Raw genomic sequence first — 22670 nt, forward strand, 5'->3', positions numbered from 1 at the left:
TAACTGAAATTCTGAAAAATGGAGAAGAACTAGCTAATGTGGAATAGATGTGCAAAATGCACCACTACCTTGAAACACAGGCTGGTATAACAACATAAAAAATAGCAGGTGAGTAACAGCCTGCATATAACACAGGAAATCATTAAACTTCTGCTCAAATTACACATCTTTCTACTCCAAGAGAACATACATATATATATATATACACACACACACACACATATATATATATACACACACACACACAGTGTATATTTAAAGGAAAGCACATTTTCCCTTCCAATTACCTCAAACAAATATTAAGTGCATTTTCCAAAACTTTTTATACTCTCCCAGCACAAATACAGAGTTTGGGCAATATATTTTACTTTTATGTATTAATCATATCTATTAAAATTTACTGAAGTACCACAGTAAAATCAATTGAAGAGCAGGAGAGAGAACAGCACAGATGTTAGAATCCCTTCTTTCCATCTCAGAACAGACTTAGACCAGTCTGGCTATCAGAATACGCTCTCTGATGAGCAACAACATCTGTTTCAACTATAGCTGTGGCATTTTAATAAAGGAAATAATATCCAATTTGGAGACAACTGCAGGGACAATCTTTCAGGATTAGATCTAAAATATTCCCTCATTTAGAGTTATAATGATCTTTTTTTTTTTTAGCAAAAGGTAGACACTACATTTAAATAACAGTTTTCCACTCAAGTGTTTCAAACAAAATAAACACCTTTTTGGGAAGAAACATGCTACCACTTTACGAGAAGAACTTAAGCGAACAAGACTTCATAATTTTAAATCCTAAAAATTTTTTGAAGATTATTATACAATGAAAAACAGGAATCAAATAGTAAGATTGTATGTCTTTGAACTTTACATACAGTCAAACAGGTTAGGTCAAATGTTAATTTTCATTATTTATCTGAACAACGTGAGAGGATTGTGTCAAACATAAATGTCCACATTTTGCCTTTCAAAACCTTTTCTACTGAAACACAGAAGGTGGAGCGGGATCAATTAATTATTGCAATGAATGCAATTCATTAACCTGGCTCACATACATGGATTGTGTTGGTACTGCTGGTGAAAGGACAGCAAAGCACCATTATGCACAGCAGTTTCTTGAATACAAATGCAACATGTTTCTACATCTCAACTCATAAATAAGATGAATCGCACATAAGAAAACTCTGAATCCAAAAATAATGAAAATGTTTATGAAAATAAATTATTGTGGAGCACTTGTATCTCATTTATATCAGAATGTAGCATGCATAATACTCTCTCAAAATCACAGCCATCATATTAGATTCATTCATCCATTCGTTATTCATTAATCTTAACTTACACAGGAGATATCCACAAAAAGAACGTTTTTTTTTTAATGTGTAATATAGAAACATAACAACTTTACCTCAGTTTTGAGTTTGCAAATAGAAATTGACAACAATAATTTTTTAAATCTTCTGGAACACAACTAGTAAGACCTTGCAACCTGCATCATCTGCCAATAAAAATAATTGGAAATACCTAACATTTCTTATTTTAAAATATATATTTTCCCCATCTGGCTTTTACAGAAACAGAACAAAGATTAAAGAGAGAAATCACTTTTCAAAAACCTTAGGCTTTCTTAATTTGTAAACTAAACCAACTGAAATAAGTTTTTCTTTCTTCTAACCTAAAGTAATTTTCACCTTCCTGAAAATGAAGTTAAACTAGAAAGCTGAAAGAAAGGACAGAACAAATTCTCACCAAAAGTAAGAACAGCATTTATTAGGCCAGTTTTTTTTCCCTTCATTTTGTGCTTTTTCAGATTTACAAGAAACTCACTGCAGGTTGTGGTGAGGACTACTTGCAAAAGGCAATTAAACTGCAAGGAACAACTCATCTCTTTGCAGAGAGTATCAGGATTTTTGTAATTACAGTAACTGCTATGTAAAACTAGAAAATTAGTATACATTTTCTTCAGCACACTGCTGCTAGCCTTTAAAAATCACACATAAACACACTTCAAAAAGTACTCTGTATCAGAAAAACTTTGCCTGTATTTACAAATAGCTAGCAGATGGAACTATGCTTAGTATGGGTGCCTAAATATGAAAACAGAAAAGAAAAAAGCCTCCAAAAATAGTCACCTACTTTAGTAAGGTTTTAAAAAACAAATGTCATTTTATAACAGCATGCCAAAAAAAAAAAAAAAAGAAATGATCTGCATAGATCATGATACTTTGCTGACTGGAAATGCTACTCTTGCTTCCCCCAGCTACCACGATAAAAGTAACATCTGCTCATTTTGTTACAATCCCATGATTGTCACCTTATTTTATAGTGAGTTTTCATATGCTCCTTTAGCTGTGAGGAAGTTTCAAATTCCTTTTTGCAAGACTTGCAGCTGTAGATCCTATTGCCTGCCAATTCTTGACGATGTTCTTCCATGTGTACGGACAGCTGACTCTGTAAAGTAAATTCATCTCCACACTCTGAACAGATAAGATTCTGAAAGAGATAACAAAGACTGATTTTTCAAGAGATTCCCAAGCAGCGGTTCCCTTGCACAACCTTCGCTCAAGTAAACGAATGTGTCCTTCTATGGACACTGGCAGCTGGAAGCAAGCAACAATAAGAGTATAAGAGCGAAACAAGGTTTTGAGTCCGATAATATAAATCACGAACAATAATCACTGGAAGCTTATGGTAATATTCATATATTAAGAAACTTCACTGAAACCGAATTCTGAAAAAGTAGCAGAAACAAACAGTCAGTACCATCCTCACCACCACTCCCTGTTTCCTTGGTAGGCTAGTTCAAGGTACATACAGAAACTTACCTCACTGCCATTAACATTATGATCTTCATAAACATTTGTAAAAAACACTACTTTCTAACTAGAAACTGTAGATTCACAGGTTTTATACTTTTACTGGTTAAAATAATACAGACTGTCACTTACTTTTTAACACTAATCCCACCACAGTTACTACTGACTTTTCTTAAACTATATTCACAGAAAAGAGAGCAGAAATAAATACAGACACGAAATGTTTTTGACAGATATCACTTCAACTCATTAATTTTACAGCAGCGTTCAACATAACGCTTTTCAGTTACATTAGTATTCCATGTCATTTAGAATGGACATCAAACTTGTAATGTTTAATGCAAAAACACTAATTTCTCTGAAATTCACAGGAAGAATCAAAGTCAAATATTGTTTCAATGAAAACTAAAAGCTCTGCATTTGTTTTACTTTTGCTTTTCAAAACCATTAATCTCTGTATCTTTATTTTACAAAACCTAAGCAGAGAGTTAAGACTAAATGTCTAAAAATATTCACCACCTCTTTGGCAATACATTTGCTACATGTTCCTCACAGGTACGCGCAAGTAACTTCAGACAGTTTTCGTCTCGATTCAATTTTCAATAATTGTAATTATCACTGCAAATGCAAATTTTTTTTATCCTCCCTTTTTTTTCCCCCTCCTTGAATGATTAACATGGAAAAAAAAAAACAAAACAGTATTCATTTAAATAAAGATATTGACAAGAATGTTTTCATCAAGAGGAACAAAGATATGCAGTGCTATTTTTAAAATGCTTTGAGAATAAATTGTTCCCTAGGTCTGAAAGAGTAAAAATTCTGCAGTATTGCCAGACAACGTTTCCACACAAAAACTTAAAAATCTGAAGTCCTTTAATAAAGTTATATACTACCTCAAAAATCACTTGTTTAATCTAATCTAGGGATCATTACTACTAGACTCAAGGTATAGTGTGAGACAATAAATATTACTTTCTTTTCCAGGAACCACATTCATATCTCAGTAAGAATACTTCTCATTGAAACATATTGTTCTTATACACTAAATTTGGTTTATGATGATCCTTTTTAACAAGTGGGGAAAAATTACTTGAAGAGAAGCTTACAATGCATACTATATCAAGCTCATGATCCCCAAAATTGAGAGTCTGTCAATAGCTTCTCAGCATTTTTCAGACACACATTATCTATGACATTAAGTTGCTATCACACATATTCTATTAAGCAACTTCCACAAACAAAATAATAGCCTAAGAATTATTTCAGACAACAAAAGTCTTTTTATTTTTATGCATTACTACAGAATTTGTTGTAGGAAAGCAAGGACATGGTAAAACAAAAAAAACCTGTACAAAACCCCAGCAATATATTAAACCCAATATCATCTCTCTGCAATAGGCATTACCAGATTTATTTTTTTGCCTCTCAAGCAAACAAAAAATCCACCACCACACACAGAACAAGTAATTGCATATTGTTAACCTCACTATGGTTAAACTCACCTTCTAATGTTAAACAAAAAGGGCTATTCATGCATTGCTAGATAATACCCAACATTCCAAAACTTCAGAAATAATTTTAGAAAGCTTTAATCATCTAATTCTGCCTGGATTAACTATCTTTATCTTATCAGATGTAGTATCTGAAGGAACACTTTGGAACTCAGGATCTTCACCTGATTAGTATCAATGACTCCTACCATCTGTAAAAGAAGACTGTAATTTGCACATTTTCAAAGACCATTGCTCCCACATTACAAGACAGGACAAATCAAATACAGTGAATGTCCTTTAAAAAAAAAACCAAAACAAACCAACCAAAAAAAAAAAAAACCACACAAAACAAAACCCCCAAACCCAGGATTTTTTAATAACAGAGTTTTCACTCTATAATATCATACTCATGGAGAAAGAACACATATTAGCAGTTTTAATGCTAAAAATTTGAAAATCGGCATTTCAGCACAGACAGATATGCTCTCCTAAACCTAACTGGAGAGTTCAACAAGCTAATCAAACTAGTTTCTTGTTACTGCCCTTCTGCACTCATCCGTACATAAAGCTGGCTGATGCAGTAGAAAGCAAGACTAAAGGTACCCAAACCTCAGCTTTGTGCAGTAGTCTCCTCAACTGCTACGTATGAGTAAGTGAGTATGTATCTTTGGCTCTGTCGTCAGATTTCCAGCCTTTCTAACAACAAGAGCAAGAAAGTGATAGCAAACAGAAGGAAGAATGTACTCCACTGGTAACTTAATCTCAAATCCTGCACATTATGAAAAATTCCTGAATGACAGCTAGCGCCATCGTGAAGACCTTCCACTTCAAGTTCACATTCCAGCTGAAGTGATGAAAAATGACTTAGTGATAGAAATAAATACTGAAAATCACTCTTAGGCATCTTTTTTGATGCTCAGTTTCCTTATTCCCATGTTTTTAGCAATTCATAAATCCAGTGTCCTCAATAAATATCCATTAAAGTATGTATCATTATAGATATATTGACATGCAACAAGATTGTACTCAGTTCCTTTCATTTTAACTTGTTTGTGTCATGATAAAATGTGAACTGATAACAAGATTAAAGAAGGAATACATTCTCTACAGATGGCACTCCCTGCCTGGTTTAGGGAAAAATGCAAACAGGCCTATCATCCCACACTTACTGGTAAAAACTGCTGTAAGCTGTCTGCAGTTGGTACGGAGAAACACACAACCGTTATGCTTATGATTAGAAATCTGGTGATAAAAGTGCATATTTGACTCAGGTCCCATTCTCCAACACAAACTGCAGCTTTAAAAAAGCCTTCACAGGAGGAAGAGGTAATTACATGATTGAAAACTTGGTATTCTAGGCAGCACAATCAACTCTGGCAACTGCAGTAACGCAGTAACAACTATAAAGCACGCAAAATACAACTATGCATTAACTGTCTGCTAAGAATATAACGAATGCCTTATAAAAATTTAGAATGAAATTGTGAGAGGAGAAGGAACAAGAAGTCCTCTCAAGTGAAATATCCATGCAAAAAAAGGAGTGGGAGTTATAGATAAGGGAACAGCAAGAACTACATGGTTAGTGCGCCTCACCATGACATCTGCCATCAAAAATGATCACCCAGACTATTACATGTGGAATTATCAATGTACATGAAATCACAGAAATTGCTTCAAAATAGAAGTATTTGTAAATAACTAATCTGTTAATGGTCATATATTATACAATATTTATCAAACAAATACAGATTCTCTTCGTTAGTAAAGACAGGATGGGAACACCTGCTTAGATCCAGGATATTAACTTCTGCTACCAAAATTGAAACAGATTTCCCACTAAAAGTTTTCTATTTATTCTGAATGAGACCATTTATTATAGGTAAGGGATTAAGTACAACCATTATGACATGTCTTTTTAAAATTTAAATTACGAGGTTTAATGAATTACCTCTTCTTTCTCATGTAGCATTACATGAGCTTTCAGACTGGCCACTCTGGAGAATTTCTTGTTGCACACAGGACACGTAGGATCTTCACCATTATGAGTACACTTATGAAGTGTCAAGTTGAATTCAACATTAAATGACATCGGACACTGGTCACATCGGTGAGGCTGTTTGTTAAAACCACAAAAATCAAGACAAAATTCAATCTTCCCATAAGTTACGTATAGCCTAGATGACACATATAAGCATAAAAATAAAAAAAAAATAAAAATGTTTAAAATAAGAAAGTGCAATTCAAGTTCCTACATATGATAATGATCCTTAATAATACCAGTCAATTATTTTCTTTTCTTTGCATCTCACTACTGAAAATGCAAACAGAGCATTTCAAGAGCATATGGGGAAAGAAGGTAGGGGAACTAAAGGAAGCAACTCAAAACTGAGACTGTCTGAGGAGAGAAGAATGTGCAAGAGATCAAAATAAATTTTCCTACTCTGAGATCGTGAACTCTCCTTAAGCAAAATTAATAATCGAAACAGCATAGCAAAGAGCTTAGTTTATGCTAGGATTGACTGTTCTTCAGCTGGTATCTGCACAATCAGTTTTAATTCTTTAAGAGATACAATTATTTTAGATATACAGGCTCTTATACAGCGAGCAGTAGCATGGTTTTAACAAAATCAACTTCCATTTTTTATATATCAGCTTTAAAACATTGAAACTTGTGTAAGTAGTTCTTTGTATACATGAATTATAATCTCAAAGTTCTACATTTTGTAAAAATTAACCTGTATCTATAGCTACCTCAAACAGAAATAAAATTATTTTTCCATCACATGTAAAGAAGTGTGAGCTTTATGAAATAGAAAGCAAGGAACAGAAATGAAATGTTTCAGGTTACAGACGAAATCTGTGACGAAAGCTTCATTTAAAGCCAGTCCAGTCTTAATCACATATTTGTATTTTTCTCAGTTTCCCATATTTGATTTGTGAGCTAAAGTGATGATGTTAAGTTATAATGCATACATACATACTAGATTAGGTCACTTGACATTGAAAACAGCTATAAGAGACTAGTGAGGCCCAGTTAATCAATATAAGCATTATTTTCTTTTTATTGATAATGTGTAGAATCAGTTTGCAAATTTAATTAAAAGAAACCCATACATTTTCTCATCTGAATATTTTATAAATCAAAGAAAATGGCTAAAATTAAAAGTCACTGAACTGGAAATAACTAACTAAATGACATCAAAGTAAGGTCCTGTCTCAAAGGAAACATGAGGAAACATGAAAGAGAAACTTCATAAAACTCTGAGGTTCTGCAAGTAGTAATTATTAATTATGTGATTAAAGAAAACTGAAAAATATTTCTTGTGTTAGCTTTACTTGTCAGTATACGAGTATATAAATACACACTGCTATTTCCTAAGTTTAAATCTGCTGCAATTCATACCTTGTCATTTTGCTCATGATCCCTCATATGGCGCTGGAGCTGGGTCTCTTTTGGAAATGACAGCAAACAGATCTCACACTTATGGAAGTTAGGTGCTTGGTAGGGAAAATTACTGTTCTCTATACACGGTGTCAGAACATCATCTAGAAAACAAGCATTAAAACATTTGTATGAAGTCTCATTTCATTTACTTACTATTTATTGTAAAAAACAGAACTCTTTGAAGCAGAAACTACTCAAACTCCTGTACAAGATTCTAAGGTCATTGGATCTTGAAGATGTTGGGCATAAACATTACTGCTTGCCTTGACAGAGGATCAAAGGAATATATCCACCCCTCTAACTGCCAGTCACCAAGGAGATAAATAATCATCTTACCCTAGTAATTCGAAATAAATTCTTTCTGTACTTCATAAACACTCATCAAGTTTGCATGGAGGAAAAAAAAAAAAAAAAAGCTGCCAAATACACTAGACATGAGTAAGATACTGCCAGGGGTTACTTTTAATGATATTACATAATGTGCTTCTAAAAAAAAAAAAAAAAAAAAAAAAAAAGTCTTTTTAATACGATATAGTCAGCAGTTCTGACTACAAGGTTTTCTGCCCTCCCTTGTTCCCGGCTTTTTTTTCCTTTAAGAAAAATTTAGGCATCTTTTCTTTCTTCTACTTCTGGCAACGTAAAACCTTTATTAGTTACCTTTACAGTTGTAAAACCAACATCAATGTTTCAAATAGCTGAGAGAAGCAATAAACTGCATAGATATGAATTCAACAGAGAAAAATATTTTTATTTTTTAATAGATCCAGTCTAAGCCCACACAGTTTTCTTGGTTCGAACTCCCACAGTCACACAACTTTTGAGATACAAATTGCAAGCTGCTATATGCTCTTGCTCAAATGGCTAAAGTCAGTCTTATTAATATTTTCCTTATATTTAAATATCCAGGTAAGTTAAACATATTTTACACTGCTGAACATACCGTATTGCTAAGGAAGTTATCTTTATTTAAGAAGAACTTCAGGAAAATCAATTGGCAGGAGTTAAAATATGTAAGATCATTCAAAGCAGTATTAATAAAATGAAAATAAAAATCAATTGACTCGTTCTGCAGATTAAGGGCACTACAGAGAAAATACCCCAGAGAATTCAAACACTGCCACAATTCCAAGTGCATCAACAACAGAATGCAGCAGGATGAGGGGGGTTGGGGGGGGGGGGGGAAAGAGAACCTTGATTTTCTTATACACAGATGGCCTGATGTTTGCCTTTAAGAAAGCCAGTACTTCTCACCATGTATGTAAGAATTAGGCATAGAAAGTAACAACACAACTTTGCAGAAGTTTACAGCATCCTGCTTACATTTCCTCAGAAGAAACCAGTATTTCTGCTCAGTAGTAGGCCTACCTCAAAGTCCTGTCTCGTTCAAGGGAAATAAATAAATAAATAAATAAATAATCAGTACCTTACATCCCGATCACCTTTTTTTTCCTGCTAAAATTCTCATAAACAAACTTCAACAGCTTGTAGTTGAGGAAGCTCTAGGAAACAATTCAGCATGAGATATTTTGGCTGAGAAATCACAACTAAAAACCATGTCCTTGGGACTTATACTTCCCATTTCTGGACTAAGTCACCCAATTAACTTTTGTTTTGCAAAGTTTATTTCTGTATCCTTCTGCTAGAGAGAAATAATTTGCTTAAGTATCACAAATCTTTAACATGTATAAACTTAATCCTACTGCAGCCTTTAAAGAACTCTCAGCTGTAAATCCATAGTGTATGCACCCCTATCAATAACAGGTATCCTTTCCACCCTTGAAATGGTTACAATTCCTCAAAAGCTGAAAAGAACAGCTTTAATTACAAGACACTGTCCTTTAAGTGTCCTTGTGATAAATATAGCTGAGTAGAATACAGGGCACAAAATCAGTTTCTGTAAATATTGGCATGACAAGAAAAAGAGGTGAAAGAAAAATCTACTCCAATACTTGGACTATATGAAAACTTAATGTAAGAAGCTTTCCTTTCCCCTAGAAAATGGAGTAATTTTTCAACCCCATGAAGGCCTGGCCTCTCACTTTAAACTGACAACTGAAAAATGATCCAATCCATGACTTTAGAAAGGCCTTTAAGCCTTCTCCACGAACCAAAGAGATTATTATCTTTAAACATTCACTCTTGAGATCAAAGACATCAGACAACATATAAAAACAATGCCTAATTGAAGTAGTGAAAGTATAACTTAGAAATAATCAAACATGCTACCTTCTCTACAATTTGAAACACAGACAAAGCAACATGCTCCCTAGCATCTCAATGAGATTACCAAGCGACTTACGTTTCAGGTCAATAACATTTCTATACACAATTTTTATTAAAATGTGTATTACGTCTGTATCAGCCACAGCACTGATTAATCTACAGGCTATGAATTTTCTTCTGGAATTCAAAGAGGACTTTAAATTAACCATATGTTAACGAAAAATTAAATATCCTTGTGATGTTCGTCCTGCTTTCAGCTAGGCTGGAGCTAATTTTCTTCACAGTAGCTGCTATCTTTTGGATTTACTATGGTATCTGGTATGTGAAGAACGCTGATAGTACACTGATGTTGTTAGTTGTTGCTAAACAGAACAAGGACTTTTTTCAGCCTCCCAGGTTTTGCTAACGTGGGAATGCAAGAAGCTGGAAGGGGTATAGTCAGTACAGCTGACCCACGCTGGCCAAAGTATTCCACACCATAAACATCACATGCAGTAGGTAAGTGAGGGTTAGCTGCTGAGTAGAGCACTCTCAGTCTTTCTCACTTTCTCTTACCACAGAAACCCTTAAGGATAAGGCACAGCAAATCAATTTAGGTTAGATTCCAGAAATCTTCAAAGGCTCAACTATTGGAAGACCAGGCTGAAGACTGCTGTAAGCAGTTACAGCTAGTATGAACTGAAAAACAGCCCAGTTTAGATATAAAAGAACTCTGAAAGTTAAATTGTTTCACTTTCACTCAAAGGGCAGGGCTGAGATCTAATGCAGATAAAAATCAAAACACAAATTAATTTATTCATTAACATTATGTCTGATGTAGCTTAAGAGAAAGATGAGACTATAATACTATGTTTTCACTTGTACTCTCACTAGAACAGTTTGGTCCTCTATTACCAGCCAAATACTAGGTATTTCTGAGAGTTGCACAGCTTCCTTTTACTGAAGGTGCAAGAAGTGACTTTTTATTTTATTGTTCCAGGAGCAACAAGGAGAGTATTCAGAATAATATCCCTCCTGAAATCAAGCAGTTGGATAACAGCAAGGACAAAACAGTTATGTTGTGTTTAGAACTGGGAAGACAGAAAAACAGGAAAGACATTGTCAATTGAAACAAGTAAGTGAGCTATATTTTAACTTTTCAGGCAGGTGTCACAGACTCAAAGTATGACTTTGGTCTTCATTTCAATACAAAAATGAAATAAGCTTGACAGTTTTTTTGTTAAAAGATTTAATAACCAGATGAAGATACTATTTACACTGATACCTCTATATCATAGCAAGTCAAAGTAATAACCTACATTACCATGTTTCAGGGAAATCACCAATAAAACCCAGTTGTGCAATCATCTTTCCTTATATCAGAGAAAAAAATTATTATGAAACAAGCCAAACACTGCAAAATACTGAACCTATTTTAAAGGCCAATATTTTTGAATACCCCAAAACATAGGAGATTATGTAAATTCAAGAGGCTGGCAGTGGGATACCGATCCTGTACATTTAAATGCACTGATAAATTCGTAATAAAAAAAAAAAACCAACAACCCAAACCTCTACAAACCCCCTGCGTACCAAAGCAAAACAAAATAAAAATACTGACATACGTGACATAGCATTTGATGGCCACAACCCACCATTTATCAGATTAGCAACCCTATCATAAGTAGCTAAAATGGTGCCTATGCTCCCAAAAAAATGTAAATATTGGGTATGCAGATTAAGCAATCTATTTATTGTCAGATATGTTCTCTCCAGATCTAAACACAAGTCTGCTGTCTGATAACAAAGTAACAGAATGCCGTTCAAGTCAACACCACAGAATTAGAAATTTTATGTTTTATTTAAAGACATCAACTGATTAAGCATATATCATCCACAAAAGTGCATGAAAACCTGTCATGCTCTTACTAGAGAGAAGCTACTTTTTGTCATCCATAAACAAACATACACATAGAGAAAACACAAAACCAGTATCAGAGCAATTAATCCCCTGAAAAACAAGTGATTCCTTCAGGTCTGCACACCACCACAACTGATAACTCTCAGTGAACAGCTGCAAAGTTTAAAACACTGCCATGTATAAACATTAACTGTATGGAAACAGTGCAAAAGCTCCTGTCACTTTCTGTTTTTCTGCAATTCGCATGTTTGTCTAGCTGCGATATAAATCACCCCTATTCCAGCTTGAGAGAGAGTCAAGTATCAATACAATTAAATTGAAAAGGGAGCACTTAGCTCATTATGCACTATTAAACATACGTTTTGGCTGTATTCTTTAAATTTGTCCAAAATGTCTAAAAATACCAGCATCAGATTTGCAAAGTACCTATCAAAGATAAGGAACTTTCAGCTAAAGATGGACTAATTCAAATACTTTTGATGTTACAGCCTTTAAAGTCTTTTGAAATTAATTGTCCCTCACAGAGCATTGGCAATTAAGCTTCGGGTCAACTCAGCTACAGATTTCTGTGATGTAGCTTTCATGAAAACATGACCTCAGGAGTTGAGTCAGCAAGCAGGTGTTCTCTGCTATAAGCCACCGATGACAACTCAATGTGGAAGGAGGAGGACAGAATTAGAGCACTCCTAACCATTCCTCCCTCATGTAAGCAGCTCTGTGCCTCATGGCAGCCTGCAGTCCTCTCTGCAAGCCGCAGATGGACTCACTCGGCTGTAAACGCAGCACAGCCTTATTAGATCTCTAACAGCCTACTTGCATCTGACTGAGAGGACACTGTGAATACAACACTCAGGCTTGCAGAATTCAGGGATGAAAACTTGTCACCAAGTTAAATGGCAGCTAGAAAGTTTAGGGACAAAAGAGTCTGAACCTATCAAAACCTATTTCCTAATTTATGAGTGGAAAGAAAGTCATGGGACAAGAGAACAAAACAGGGATGGCGATATTGATGTTTCCTCCCACTATACTAGAAGTGGTTGAACATAGATGATAATGAATCATTAAAACATTTTGCTTAGTTCTGCAATCATAAAAGAATCAGGTTAGTTTAAACCCAACTCAGCACTTCCTTAAGGCAAAATAACAGTCATTCCTCATGATTTCTGACGGGAAGCTCAGGGGAAAGACTCAACTCTCAGTTCATGTACTGGAAGAAAATCCAGAAATAATTAAGATTTGCTCATATAAGAAAAGGTAGTTTTACTACATTTTGGTCAATATTTAATTTGGAATTTAAAGTCATACCAGTCCAGACACTCAGCTTCCAGGAGCACACTGCTGAGATGGAAGTCCAGGTGCGAAATGCTCAGCATCTGCCAACACAAAGCAGCTGCACTGCTTTCTGGACCACAGATGACTCCAGAAGTTGCACAGCCACACTGATACACAGCAGAGAAGCCTGACACGACACAGAATTAGTAACTCCATCGTAGCCGGTTAGATGCTGAATAGATCACACTGGGTCTGGCTGGGATAGAGTTAACTTTCTTCACAGGAGCCGGTATGGTGCTGTGTTTTAAATCTGAGTAAAACAATGCTGGTAACACACCGAATTGCTGAACAGCGCTTGTACAGCGTGAAGGCCTTCTCTGTTTCTCACTCTCGCCCCACAATGAGTAGTCTGAGGGTGGGCGAGAGGTTGGAGGGGACAGCTGACACAAGTTAACCAAAGCAATATTCCATGCCATACAACATCATGCTCAGCAATACAAACTCGGGGAGCAGTCCTTCCAAGGCATTCTTTGCTCAGGGACTGCCTGAGCATCGGTCTGTTTGTGGGAGGTGGGGAATGTTTGCTCTTTGCATCTCTAGGTTGTCTGTGGGGTTTGGTGGTTGGTTGTTTTTTTTTTTTCCCTTTTTCTTAATTTATAAAACTGTCTTCATCACAACCCACAAGCTTTTTCTTGCTTCTACTGTTCCAATTCTCTCTCCCACTGTACTGCAGGAGGAAGTGAGTAAGTGGCTGGTGGGTGCTTGATTGCTGGCCAGTCAACCCACCACACAGATATACCATCCACACCATCCCCATCTACACAGGTAACTGAAAACTGGCATTTCCTTAACCAACCCTGCTAGCTTCGTCTGGCATTCAGGTAAATACATTCAAACCTCTTCATCGTTGCCTGCACGACATCCCTCACCTGTTCTTTTACTTGCCAGTCAGAAGTCCCCACATAAAATCCTAGTGCAAAACTACTGAAATAATCTACTTAAGTCTCCCTTGAGTTTATATAACTGGTGAGTTCAACTTGCATTCTTCTTCAGTAATACAAAATTGGAAAGTAAAGCCTCAGAACTGACTTTCCCCTAATTCAATATAGCTACTGACAGGAAGCAAACAAAATACAGCCAGCTCTCCAGAGGCAGACATAAAGCTACATCGCTTTCTCTGTGCTTCTCATCTTTGTGTATTTAATATTAACCACTAGTCATATGTGAAGTCTGTTAAAATTCATGCCCTCTGAAGGCACAAAATACTCAGTATTAACTGCAGTCACAAAGGAATTCAGTTCAAACTTGTGTAAAAGTAGCCTTTGGATTTAAATACAGGACATACACTCTGGGCTTAAAAATTACTTTAGTATATCCTGCAAATATTTCACTTTGCTGTACAAAGCATTTCTCTTCTGCTATTTGAAAATGACCAGACAGTTGTGAAAGTAAAAACCTGGTAATTTCATGTTGCTGCTACGCAAACAGTGACAAGCAGTACTGTACCAAAAAGGAAAGACCTTTATCATGAGGAAGGAAAATTTAGGGCAAGGAAAGACAACTGAGGGCGCAAGAACAGTAACAGAGTCCTCAAAATCCTTGTCATACACCTGAAGTAACAGTAGAAATAGTGAAACAGTGACTACCAAACAACTACTCATTTATTGGGACAAAATGGAAAGTCTCACAAATTAGCAGAAAGAACCAGTGACAAACTCTCAAGTTTTCACAAGACCTACAGAAAACCCTCGTTCACTGTAACAGCTACTCAAATAGCCATAAGCACCCAAAATATTATTCTGGATCTGTAACAAATATGTCTTCAAACACTGTCTTTTCATTGGCTATCCAAATGAAAAGTAAAAACATGGCACTTATTTCAATTCCAGCTTCATATCAACTGTTCATTGCTAAATTCTAATTAAAACAAAAAGTTGCACACCATTTTTCAAAATATCCTTACAATATGAAGCCTATCATATTTTAAAGAACTCTTCTCAAAGCAAAACCATACTGCACCTTTCAAAACACTTGTGTGTTTCGAGGCTTTTTCTTTTCAATTTTCAGGCACTTCTCCCAAACTTCAAAAATATTTAAAATGAGCATCTTCTATTATGCTAATATTGTAAAGAAAGCATCCAGAGAATATTTCATCTGCTTTCCTTCCAAGCAAAGTCAGTTAGTAAAACTAAAAGTAAAGGTAACAGTTTGAGGAATTATTACTAAGAAAGTATCACTAAGATATCCAAGCTTGAACCTGAGAAATATATTCATAAAAGGGCATGAGGAAACTTATACCAATATAAACAGAATACAATAAATGTTCCCCTGCCTGTTTTCTTTGTGCTACCTTACCTGCACGATTGCAGTGGAAATACCTTTCTAGTGTCTTAAAGGGAGTACAGTAAATAGAATTGCCTGTCAGCCAGTGGTTCTCAAATGAATGATGGCAACGATGCACAACAGACTACAGAAAATTCACATGGCCTACAACTCTGACAGTTTAAACACTGTAACGTGGGTTACTTAGAACCACTGCACTCGCACTGGAAACTCTGAGGCCACACACATGAATAATTATTTTTTAAACTTTTTTCTTAGATTAGAGGCTATGTCACAAGAACCTGTGTAAACGTGTAATTAATGGGTTAACATTGCTTATGTCTTAAGAGCTGCTTGTCCTTTTCTTCCTTTAAAAACATCTGCACGGAAGAGCATTTTCTCTAATGCATTTTTCTTCCTTCATATATATTCAAGGTCTCATCCCGAAATTTTCAGAAAGGCCACACCTCTGTAAAAAGGATTTGCTATACAACCACTGTTAAGCAGCCACAGCAAGAATCAAGGAGCAGCAAAACCCCAAATCACAGAAGCTCTTTTAAGCTTCTTGAGAATCATATCCTATACTTCATCCACCTGAAAGGAGAATCACAGAATGGTTGAGGTTGGAAGGGACCTCTGGAGGTCATCTCATCCAACCCCTTTTCGCAAGCAGGGCCATCCAGAGCCAGTTGCCCTGGACTGTGTATAGATGGTTTTTTAGTATCTCTATGGAAGAAGACTCTACAACTTCCTTGTGTCACCAATGCCAGTGTTCAGCCACTCTCACAGTAAAAAAAGTGTTTCCTCATGCTTACACAGAACCTCCTGTGTTTCAGCTTGTGCCCATCAGAGAGGTCAATCTGAACAGTTCATTAAGTTTAAAAGAACAAAGAAACAAACAAGCAAAAAGAGAGATAATCAAAAGACAGTTTTGGGAAAACACTACCAATGCAAAAAAAAAAAAAGTTCTCCTAGAATAGCAGCCTTTAAGGTCAAGATATTGTTTTGACTATTTCTGCCTAGAGTTCAGCTTTTATCTAACGCATTTAACTTTTCTAGAACAAAGAACAAGTTCTAATATTTGACATGCACAGTGGTTAAAGAAGTCTAAGGAAGCTGCACATTACTCATTCACTTTTTATTTTCTTCCAAACAAAGCTGTATTACTATCAACATACAGACTGTTCAACTACATAAAGCAACACTGAGAGGTATTACCATACCAGGGTTGTAGGAACTCCGAGAATGCCACACTAAAAAGGAACAAAACCTAAAAACACACAATTTCCTAACCAAATGATATGAAATTTATTGTTGTAAAAAGTTATTTTCTAAATAAAATTCCTCCTGCTAAAAGTGAAGTCTATGGAACTCACAACCAGTTTTCAAAGTCTGTCTGCATGTATCCGAATGGGACAAACAGCCAAATGTCCCAAGAACAAATTCTCCAGATTCAAGCTGTCCTGCTCAGCCACAGCGTCTTCATTCATGACCTTCTCTTAGTCACATACAAGTGTAGAAAGAGATGAGGCGCTTGCCAACATTGACTTTGCTGTTTTCCCAAACTGCTGAAACCTCAAGGACTAAAGACTGCAGAACGCACAGTATTTGCCTGCACAGGGCAGAGTCCTTGCAATTGCAGACTGCAGAAGTCTCCAAATCCCTGTGGTAGCCTTAAACCCTGTAATTCTAAACTGCTGTCTGCAAACTACCTCTGTGAAACAATTTGATTTAAAAATTAGCAAATGTCTTTTAAAAAAAAAATTAAACACATGAAAAATACAAAATATGATCAAACTCGCAGTAAGTCCTGTCAGTCATACCTCTCACCATAGGAGGGGTCTAAGATCAAGGTCCAACTCAAGCAAAAGGGATACAGCTACCAGGCACTTTTTCTGGACAGCTTGTCTCAGTCTTTGTCTTCTTCTCATTCATACACAGTGCTATTATTACAGGGGCTTACATGCATATGATTCATGTATACCTTGCAAGAGCTACTAGCAAATTAAGTCAACATTTTAGTTAAGATAAACTCTAAAAAAAAAAAAAAAAAAAACAACCCAACCCTCAGCTTCCAAAACTGGTAACAGACAAAGCTCTTTGAGTCCTTCTTTATATACTTTAGTGTTCAAAAGCTGAGATCAACGGCTCCAACAACAACAAAAAAAAAGATGAAAACTTCTAGTAGGAACCTGACTTTCCATACTGGAATAAACATTTCACCCAACTTCCCAACAGTACAGCATTTGCGTTCTTTTTGCCTGCCAGCACATTTCAACTCTACAACAAGTATTCGACAGAAGGCTCACCTACACATTCCTCTTGAAGAGCCAGAGCTCATCTGCAAACATTAAAAGTCAGACATTCTAAATAGATATCGAAAATACTAATTAGTTGACTTTTCATTACTGAAATAACCATGGTATTTGAATGTTCTATGAAATCTCTCCCTATTCTATCTAGCAAAAAAAAAAAAAAAAGAAAAAAAGAAATAAATTTATTGCTATATGCTTGTGCTGAAAAGAGAAATCACCGAGGAAGGTTTCAGGTTTACTTGAAACACAGCATTTTTGCAGTTTGTGGGCTTTATTCGGAGACTACTCAGAGATTCCTAGTAACATCAGCAGGAACGAATTACACAAAAGAGCCAGAAAACTCACTAGCTACGAACTGCTGTCAAAAAAAAAAAAAAAAAACAAGCCCATTAAATCAGTCCTTCCCTGAAGTATATGCTACTCATCAACGACAAGCAAACAAAGATTAAAAGACGTGTGAAACAAGACTAATGTTTGGAAGACAAACCAGGGGTTTTTTTTTAATACATATACTCACAAAGAAAACGTCTATAAAGGTGGTTTTTAAAGCCTCAAAAAAAAAATAAAAAACCCCTCCTTCTTATAATCAGAAGGATGGAAGAGTTCAATCTTTTCTGCACTCGTTTATCATCCTTTATTCGAAGCTCTCACTAATTCGACCGGCGGGGAGGGGAGGCCGTGCGAGGGGAAGGGACAGAGCGACGGAAGGACTCGGGAGCCTTCCTGTCCTGCCCGCCGCAAGCCCCGTCTCCTTCCTCCGGCCCTCACCGGCTCCAGCCAGCCCCCGCCCCGCGGCCGCAGGCGCGCCGGGAGGAAGAGGAAGGCAAGGCCGCTGGCCTGGGCCGGGAAACCCTGCTCCGCCGGCAGCCCCGCGGATAAAGGGCCATCACAGCCGCCGCTCCCCGAGAAGGGAGGCGAGAGGCAGAGAGGGTGCCGGGGCTCCGCTGCCCAAGCCCGCTCCCCACCTTCCGTGTGGGGCGGCGGGCGCTGCCCGCTCGGTATCATTCCGCAGGGCCGGGCCCGGCTCCCTTCCCTCCCCTCCCCTCCGCCCTCTCGCCTATACACTCACACAATAGACCCGGCCTCCCTCCCCCATATCCGGGGACTATATGCGCAGCCCGCGGAGGCTTTTCGCCCTCTGCTCGGCGCCCGCGCTTCCACCCCCCAGGCGCCTACCGCGCTCGCCCGGCCGCGTTCTTTACCTGACTCGCTGCCGGCCTTACCACTCTCCCCGCTGGGTTTGGGAGGCCGCCCCTTCGGCATGGCTACCCCCCCCCCCCGCTCCCAACCCTACCCTCCCCCCCCGCCCCCCCGCGCACGCACACACACACACACACACACTTGGCAACGGCGGAGGAGGCGGCGGTTGGTGAAGGGGACGACGAGGGGGCGGGGACGAGGGAGCCAACCCGGCCCTACACACGGGCCGCGAGGGGCCCGGCGCTGTGGGAGCACGCCGGGAGGGGAGCCGGCGCAGGCGCACACGGGCCCACCGCGGGTGGTAGGGTGCGGGGAGGGAAGAGAAGAGCGAGCGGGGAAGAGGCGAACTCACGGCAAGGCCGGGCGGCGCAGGCGCACTGAGCGCGCCTGGCCAATGCGGGCTGGGGATTGGGGGGGAGGGAGAGGGGTACGCGGCGGCGTGAAAGAGGTCGCGGAGGGGCGGTGGCAGGGAGGCTTGGGTGCGCATGCGCTGGGGGCGGAGCGAGCCGCTTTCGTGTGCCGGAGCTGGGAGGTTGGTACATCCGGGTACGGCGGCGCGTGCGCCGTGGGGAACCGGTGGAGGGGGAGGCAGGGGGCTGTTGGAGTCGGTGGGGCAGGGTCGCGTCTGATTCGGCTGAGGCCTTCGGGCCTCCTGCCTGCAGGAGCGGGCGCGGCGGGTCTGTGTGCTTCATCCCGGCGGGAGGGATGAAGTTTCCCTTTCAGAGCATAGAAACAGGCGGGGCGGCCTCAGGGCAGGCTCGGCCCAAGCCCCTGCGGCGTTCCCTGGGGGCGATCGTTCCCTGCCGTCCCCTCCTGCTCCCACCCGTTCTGCTGGTAGCCTGAGAGGTGCATAATGTGTGCGCGGCGGGCGTGGGGGTCATCCCGGCCCCAGGAAGGCTTCTGCTTCCAACACGCACCCCTGTCAGGGTTTGCTGCTTGAACACTGGTTGGTCTGTGGCCTTCCTGAGCTCTGCTGCTTGGGGAGATCTTGAGGGCGTCATAAATAATCCCTGCGTCATTTAATAGCATGTTTTGGGTATCATAAGCCATAATATTTAATTCTATCACCTGTAACTTACATGCGGTGGAAATGTACCCTCTGGAAGAGTGTCCGTAAAAATGGAGATGTTTTTATTCATAACTTGTTCTAGCCCTTCATGGCTTTTACTGCCTTCATAGGCACTGCTGGATGTCATCTGTGAATTCATAGGGCTTCAGCTTCTAAAATGAAATTTTTATTACACCTCTTTCTTGCTAAATAAAACTTTTAATACAAAACGTGCTTTTGATGGGTGTCTTGATTAATCTTTTGTCATTATCTCAATAGTTTGAGCTATTTAAGATTCTAAAATTTTCTCTGAGTTAAATTTTCTTTCTGCACCTTTTAATTTTTAAATACCCTTTTAAAACTGGTATATTTCTGTGCAAAGGGAACTGTTACAAGAATACTGCCTACAGTGAGAAAACTACATTTTTTTTTTTTATGCCTACTCAGTCTTTAACCCAAAGAGCCAGTGAACCAGGTTGCTGCTGCTTATTTATTAAACTGTTAGAATGCTCAAGTTCTCGTTGCTTTCTAGGATATCCCTTTTTTTCCTCCCCACATCCCATATGGCCAGCACCTGGCTAGTTTCTTTATTTTGAACCATACAGTGTTTCAGTAGCCTGTGTTCAAATACATTTAATATGATGTAGGCTTAGTTAAGCAAGCTGGATGACCCTGTCCTCACTTAAATAAATTTATTATTTTAATGTCATTTTCTGTAGTCTCTGCAAATGGTATTACGCAGGTATTACTTCAGAGCACTGATAAAAGAATAGGGCAGGCTGGGGACTGATTTCGCTACTAGTTTACAGGTTAGTTTTCTCATCATTTAATGTTAATTAGCACTTTGTTAATTCATTTGTCTTGTTCTGTTTCTTCTTCTTCTATCTGTCAGTAAAAACTGTACTGTATTTGATTTTATCTGCAGAAGTGCAGCGTTGATAAATACGGAAAGGAGAACTGAACCTCTGTGACCCTTGCATGGGACTCCCGTGAGCTGACTCCTTGCCTACAGCTCAGCTACACGCAGGGAAAAGGCAAAGAACAGCAGTGGCCTCTGGTGGTTATAGGCTAGTTCTGTCCTGAAAATTAAGATTACCGGTCGTTTCAGCAGTGGACCCCAACCTACAAGTACATGAGAGAAGGTGACAGCTGTTCACAAGATTTCAGTTAGACCCTAGGGACAGGACTCAAAACCAAAGAACTCCAGCTGAATCAGTATCTAAAAAAACTTTACTGAGGCTCATTATTTTAACTACTTGTCCTGATTTTGTTATAACTTTGTTGTCAGGATTATCTGTATTTTTTGTTGAGGTCTTCTGCATTAGGATTAAGAACTTTGAATCATGAGTTTTGTTTCAGTTTTGAAAAGAACTGAGATACACTTTACAGGAAAGTACGTGGGATTGTATGTGCAGACAGCTTCTGCCTGTACTGATAGTAATGAAAATTGTACCTCATTCTTCAAGTCTAATGTGAAAGCCAGCAATAATTTCTATTTTAGCTTTTCAACATTATTGTTTCCTGCATATCTTTCAGTGTCCATACATGTCAGTACATACAATCATGATTAATTTTGTACTGTGAAAGTCTGTACAGCATCTGTTCCAAATTTATGCAGTATGTTTGTCATTGCCTATCAGTCTTCTAACACTTCTGCATCACTCTCTCATTCTATACAAAACTAGCTCTGCGTAAAAATAGAAAAGACATCAGTTCTTACTGCAGGATCCTGTGGTATTGAGAGACAAAAATAACGGTGTATGAAGAGCGTGTGGAATAGGTGTTGAAGAGCGTATGAAAATAACTATTTCTTAAAAAGGAAATCCAGTGGTAAATCATATGCTAAAATCCTGTCTTTAACTTTACAGCCATTTTCAGTCTATTGAAGCTGCTTAATCTCTGTGTAATTTCCCTTCTTTGTCTATGTGATTGACATATTTTTTACCTGCACTTTGCAACTCCTGGAAGAAAGGCACTGCATGCATAGCTAAAACTGTTGCTCTGCTTGTTAGTGAATCTATTGCTACATTTGCAGAGATGCTGATACTTCAAAATCTTTACAATTTGTTATATTTTGTAATTAATAGAATAACCTATTACAGTCTTTCTCTAAAGTCTCTGGCATTACTTTAGAGGTGCTACACAAGAAACTTGTTGATTTTGGGGTGTGCCCTGGCATTGCAACCCAGTGCCTTCTCAGGTGAGAGCCCTCTATTACTCATGCTCTGCTGTGCATGCAGAGGAAACACGGATCTGTTCCCCAGATGGAATCTGTAACATAATACAGAGAATGCTAGATGGTTGGCCTTTAACTCTTTCCATCATGAATTTTATCTAGTATCACTAATTTCTAGGAAGAAAAGCAGCTTTAATGTCAGCCCTTAAAATATGCAACATTAAAAGTTATGCCTGTTTTTTATCTACAGATGAAGAATATAGGGACAGAGAGAGTAAGGTTAACTCAAGGCCACAGAACAAATTGAATTCTAGGTAGAATGTGCTACTAAATTTTAAGACAGCCTGATGAAATCCAGTGAATCATCTCCGTAAAGCTACTTACTAAGTAGGGTACTATTTACTGATACAGCTGTCAGACCCTTAGCATTATAAGATACTATTTTCAGTTG

The 22670-nt window shown here is 38.2% G+C and overlaps 1 protein-coding gene across 1 annotated transcript in view; it reads right to left on the reverse strand.

Annotated features, from left to right (window-relative positions):
- Nucleotides 1–19058, reverse strand: part of ZNF236 (zinc finger protein 236) — an 82640-nt gene extending 63582 nt beyond the window's left edge. Inside the window, exons 1-4 of the mRNA XM_086740537.1 lie at nucleotides 18998–19058; nucleotides 7722–7864; nucleotides 6267–6431; nucleotides 2324–2502 (exon numbers count right to left, since the gene is read on the reverse strand). Coding sequence (XP_086596663.1) covers nucleotides 2324–2502; nucleotides 6267–6431; nucleotides 7722–7864; nucleotides 18998–19058 — 548 coding nt within the window. The remainder of the gene's footprint in view (nucleotides 1–2323; nucleotides 2503–6266; nucleotides 6432–7721; nucleotides 7865–18997) is intronic.
- Nucleotides 19059–22670: the final 3612 nt, after the last annotated feature.

This window comes from Chlamydotis macqueenii, chromosome 2, assembly GCF_036417535.1.
Source record: "Chlamydotis macqueenii isolate bChlMac1 chromosome 2, bChlMac1.mat, whole genome shotgun sequence".
NCBI lineage: Eukaryota > Metazoa > Chordata > Aves > Otidiformes > Otididae > Chlamydotis > Chlamydotis macqueenii.